General features: G+C 32.1%; 1 protein-coding gene across 1 annotated transcript in view; it reads left to right on the forward strand.

The window, feature by feature from the left end:
- LOC111086825 (slit homolog 2 protein-like) overlaps positions 1-4,086 on the forward strand; it is a gene marked incomplete at its 3' end in the record, with an annotated part of 189,243 nt that overhangs the window by 163,882 nt on the left and 21,275 nt on the right. Inside the window, exons 10-12 of the mRNA XM_022391287.1 lie at positions 2,102-2,173; positions 3,115-3,186; positions 3,700-3,771. Of these exons, the coding sequence (XP_022246995.1) occupies positions 2,102-2,173; positions 3,115-3,186; positions 3,700-3,771 (216 nt within the window). The remainder of the gene's footprint in view (positions 1-2,101; positions 2,174-3,114; positions 3,187-3,699; positions 3,772-4,086) is intronic.

A 4,086-nucleotide genomic window follows, 5' to 3' on the forward strand; every position in this document is an offset into this window, starting at 1 on the left:
AACATTATGTTACTGATATTTGCTGCAATTAAATTTAATGATTCATCGGTTAATAATAACAACAAAAATAGAGACAGAGAGGAGTGTAAGTGAACAGACACGTGACAGTGTTATGGGTAATTTTGTTAAGCGTACTAGAAATACCATAGAGTGGAGTACTCAAATAGTCAAAGGTCAGTTTAAAGGTTACTTTAATATAAAAAAGTTGCAAACCACTAAACTATAAGAAGTTTATAGCTCGAGCGAAACATGACGTCGTTCTATTACAGTTTGAAACTCCGTACAATCAACATCCGTTGTCCTACCTACACTGTTACTTGCAGTGACTAATATTACTGGATTCAAAATAAACTCGCGGAGAATTAAATAATATTATATTTTGTTCTTTGTGCATCTTATCCTAAACATTCGTTCATGTTTAAAGTAAACTTTCCCACACTTGGTTGAAAAACTTTTATTAGGCATTAGTGAAAATCCCGTGCGAGTGCGCTACACAATAAAAATAAGAGAATTTGGTGGGCCCAAATCTGTAGATTATTAATATATATACTGCTTTTATGCTACAGGGTGTTGACCCACGTGTGTGTGTATATATATTTATCTTACTCAAACACGCTCTCAGTGGCTCAGCAGTAAGTCGGAGAGCTTATAACGCGAAAAATGCGGCTTCGCTACCCACGGTGGGCAGAGCACAGATAGCCCCTTATGTAGCTTTATGCTTAACAACGAACAAGCAAAATAGTCAAACACTCGGCTAATAAGTATCCCAGACATTTACATATGCCCTTGAATACATTATTTTATGAAACCAAAACGTGTAAATTTGGTATGTTAAAGAGCGTCTATTAAACGTATTCAGTATTCTAATTAACGCTTTACATATTATGATTTCATTTTAATGTAAAATATATTTATTCTGAACTTCTGATCGAAAGTAAGCTAACTAAAGATCAGAACTAGAAAATTTTTAACAGTAATATATACTAAGGAGACGATCCCGTGTAAAAACTAACTAAAATTACTTAAGTTTCTAAATCATAATACTCTGAATTAACATGGGATTTGTTTGTAATTAAGCTCAAACTACACAATAGGCTATTTGTGCTCTGCCTACCACGGGTATCGAAACCCGGTTTCTAGAGTTGTAAGTCCGAAGAGACACCATTGTGCCACTGGGGAGTCCAACTTGGGAATCGTCAATGTTAACGAAATCTTCGACGGAATCCCAATAGTATTTCACGAGACTTGACAAACTTAGCAGATTTAGGTTAGTTCTAGATCCAAACTGTAAACAAACAAATCTAAAATAATCTTCATAAGTTCAATAATAATTTAAAAAATATTTTCTACGTTATAAATAATAAAATTACGTTAAACTACTTATAAAGGAAAATGAAAAGAAAATATTTTTTGTAGGACATATTTATTTATTATATTTTAAGATAAAGAATTGTATAAAATTCCATTGTTAATCTTTTTTCTCAGTATATTATGCACAAATCATGATTTTAAAAAATCTGATGCGCGATTAATAAAATAGCCTTTTTTGTTTTACTGTTTCAGTAATATTTAGAATCTTACGCTTCACTTGATTTCAATAAACCTTTTCACTGCTAGAAAAAACGTCCAGAAATTAGTTATAATTTCTTAAACCAATCAGAAATGATTTTCGAATCGTTAATAAACTTACGTCCCCCCCCCCCCTAGTGGCACAGCGGTATGTCTACGGACTTACAACGCTAGAATCCGGGTTTCGATGGGCAGAGTACAGATAGCCCATTGTGTAGCTTTGCGCTTAATTACAAACAAACAAATAAAATTACGAAATAATGAAATGATCATTTCTTGATGTCCCTAGTGGCTAAAATTCGGGGTTCACTCTTTGAGGTGAGAACAACATAAATAGCCTATGGTACATCTTTGCGTTTGAAATAAAAACCAACAAAATCTTCCTTGCTGTAATTACGTTGTCCAATACGTCAGCGAACAAAGACCACGTATTGGGTATTTGTGAAATAATATCTCTTCTGTCTTTCTAACAATAAAGGAAGTTACAAAACTTCATTACCTCTGACTTAAAATATTTTTACTTACGTTTTAGGAGACTGGAACACAACGAAATTAGTGACGTGCCACCTGGAGCATTCGCCTTGTACCCACGTTTAAGAAGAATGTAAGTTTAAATTGATGAATAACCACAGTTACAGTATCATTATTTTTCAAAGTGCTTTACAGCTACAGTATTTGTTCTGAGAAGAAACTGACAATTTGAAATCAAATACATTATGATGTAACGAAGATGCTATTTCGAAACCTTTTAAGTTTTATGGATCACTCAGTAATAAATCCTTGTTCAATGACTTCGTACTTTTGACACGATAATCAGTAAAACAGATGAGAGATTACATTTCTGCCACTTCCGACAAGTAGCCTAATATATCTTGACTTTCTTATATAAAACATCTCTGTTAGGTACAAACTTTATAATTTGCTTTCACGTCACGCACATTTTTTCCTCTCCTAGATGCTTTCATAAGGCGTAGATGAAAAATATAACTGGAATTACTCCATTTGAAACACTGTTAACGTAATTAGGTTTACTCCATTTTAAACACCGTTAATTTAACTAGAGTTACTCCACTTGAAATACTGTTAATGTAGTTGAAGTTACTCCATTTGAAGTACTGTCAATGTAATTGGAATTACTCCATTTGAAACACTGTTAATGTAAATGAAGTTACTCCATTTGAAATAGTACCTGTTCGACGAAGAATCTGTTCATGAATACTTGAATTTTTTACTTATTAATGAAAACAGACTACTTTTTTTGTCAAACTTGCATGTTAGAACAGCACCTCATGTATGACATTATTAGTACTATTAACCACAGAAATATTTTTAAAAGATGTTTAAGTTCTCGTTAACTCGTGAATATATATCACACGGAATACTTTCATTAGGTTAGAAGAACAAAAGTTACAGGTTTTATAAAAGTACAGAAAAGGAACAAGAATGTTTACAGATCTTAATGGTGAGCTTCTTGCTTTTAACAACAACATGTATAATAACCAACTGCCTGGACTAATTAATGAGAAACTAAATTGTTGCTTTCAGAGACCTTAGTAACAACCAGATCGATAAAGTTGCCGGAGACGCCTTTCATGGCTTAAAACACCTTACGTCTCTGTAAGTTGGAATGTTTTGTACATTATCACCTCTATATCTCAGTCGATCACTCTGTTTGTTTACACTATTGATATTTATTTATGTATCTAAATCCCGATTCGCTATACATATGATAGGAGTAAGGATACCGTTGAACGTGACAGTTAACCACATTCATTTGTTTTTGTGTCTTGTTAATAAAACATAAAATATTTTGTGTGATTATTATTTTGTTTTTACGTACGTCAGTTTTTGTTTTCTTATAATGAAAATATAAATTTAGATTTTGATATATATTCTTCTATACGCATAAAAACATTACCAGAAACTACTTCAAGTAAAAATCGTTGAATATTTTAATATGGATCAATTTAATATTCGTAGTTGTGAGCACGTAAATATCTGAATAAGTTGATAATTAAGCTTGAACTCCATTCTGGTTTCATCTAAAACATTAGATTACAAAGTGAACTCAATCTAGTTTATGCAAGTGAGGATGTTTCTCAAGAACGACTTGCATTTCTTCTCGTTCAGGGTTCTCTATGGCAACAAAATAACAGAGCTTCCAAAGGAAACGTTGAAGGGATTAACTTCATTGCAGTTACTGTGAGTTGAATATAACTTATTTTTACTGTGAGTTGAATATAACTTATTTTTACTGTGAGTTGAATATAACTTATTTTTGCTCTGAGTTGAATATAAATTATTTTTACTGTGAGTTGAATATAACTTATTTTTACTGTGAGTTGAATATAACTTATTTTATTTTATTTATTTTTACTTTCGGTTCTGTTTTCTGATATAGGTTGTTAGGTGAAATAGGTTTAGATTAACCACGATGTATAATGTAGTCGAAATGAAGCGAGTAACACAGGCTAATTAGAGTCTTGTTTGATAACACCGGGGATAGAATCATATTCA

The sequence above is a fragment of the Limulus polyphemus genome, unplaced genomic scaffold, assembly GCF_000517525.1.
Source record: "Limulus polyphemus unplaced genomic scaffold, Limulus_polyphemus-2.1.2 Scaffold1465, whole genome shotgun sequence".
Taxonomy (NCBI): Eukaryota; Metazoa; Arthropoda; class Merostomata; order Xiphosura; family Limulidae; genus Limulus; species Limulus polyphemus.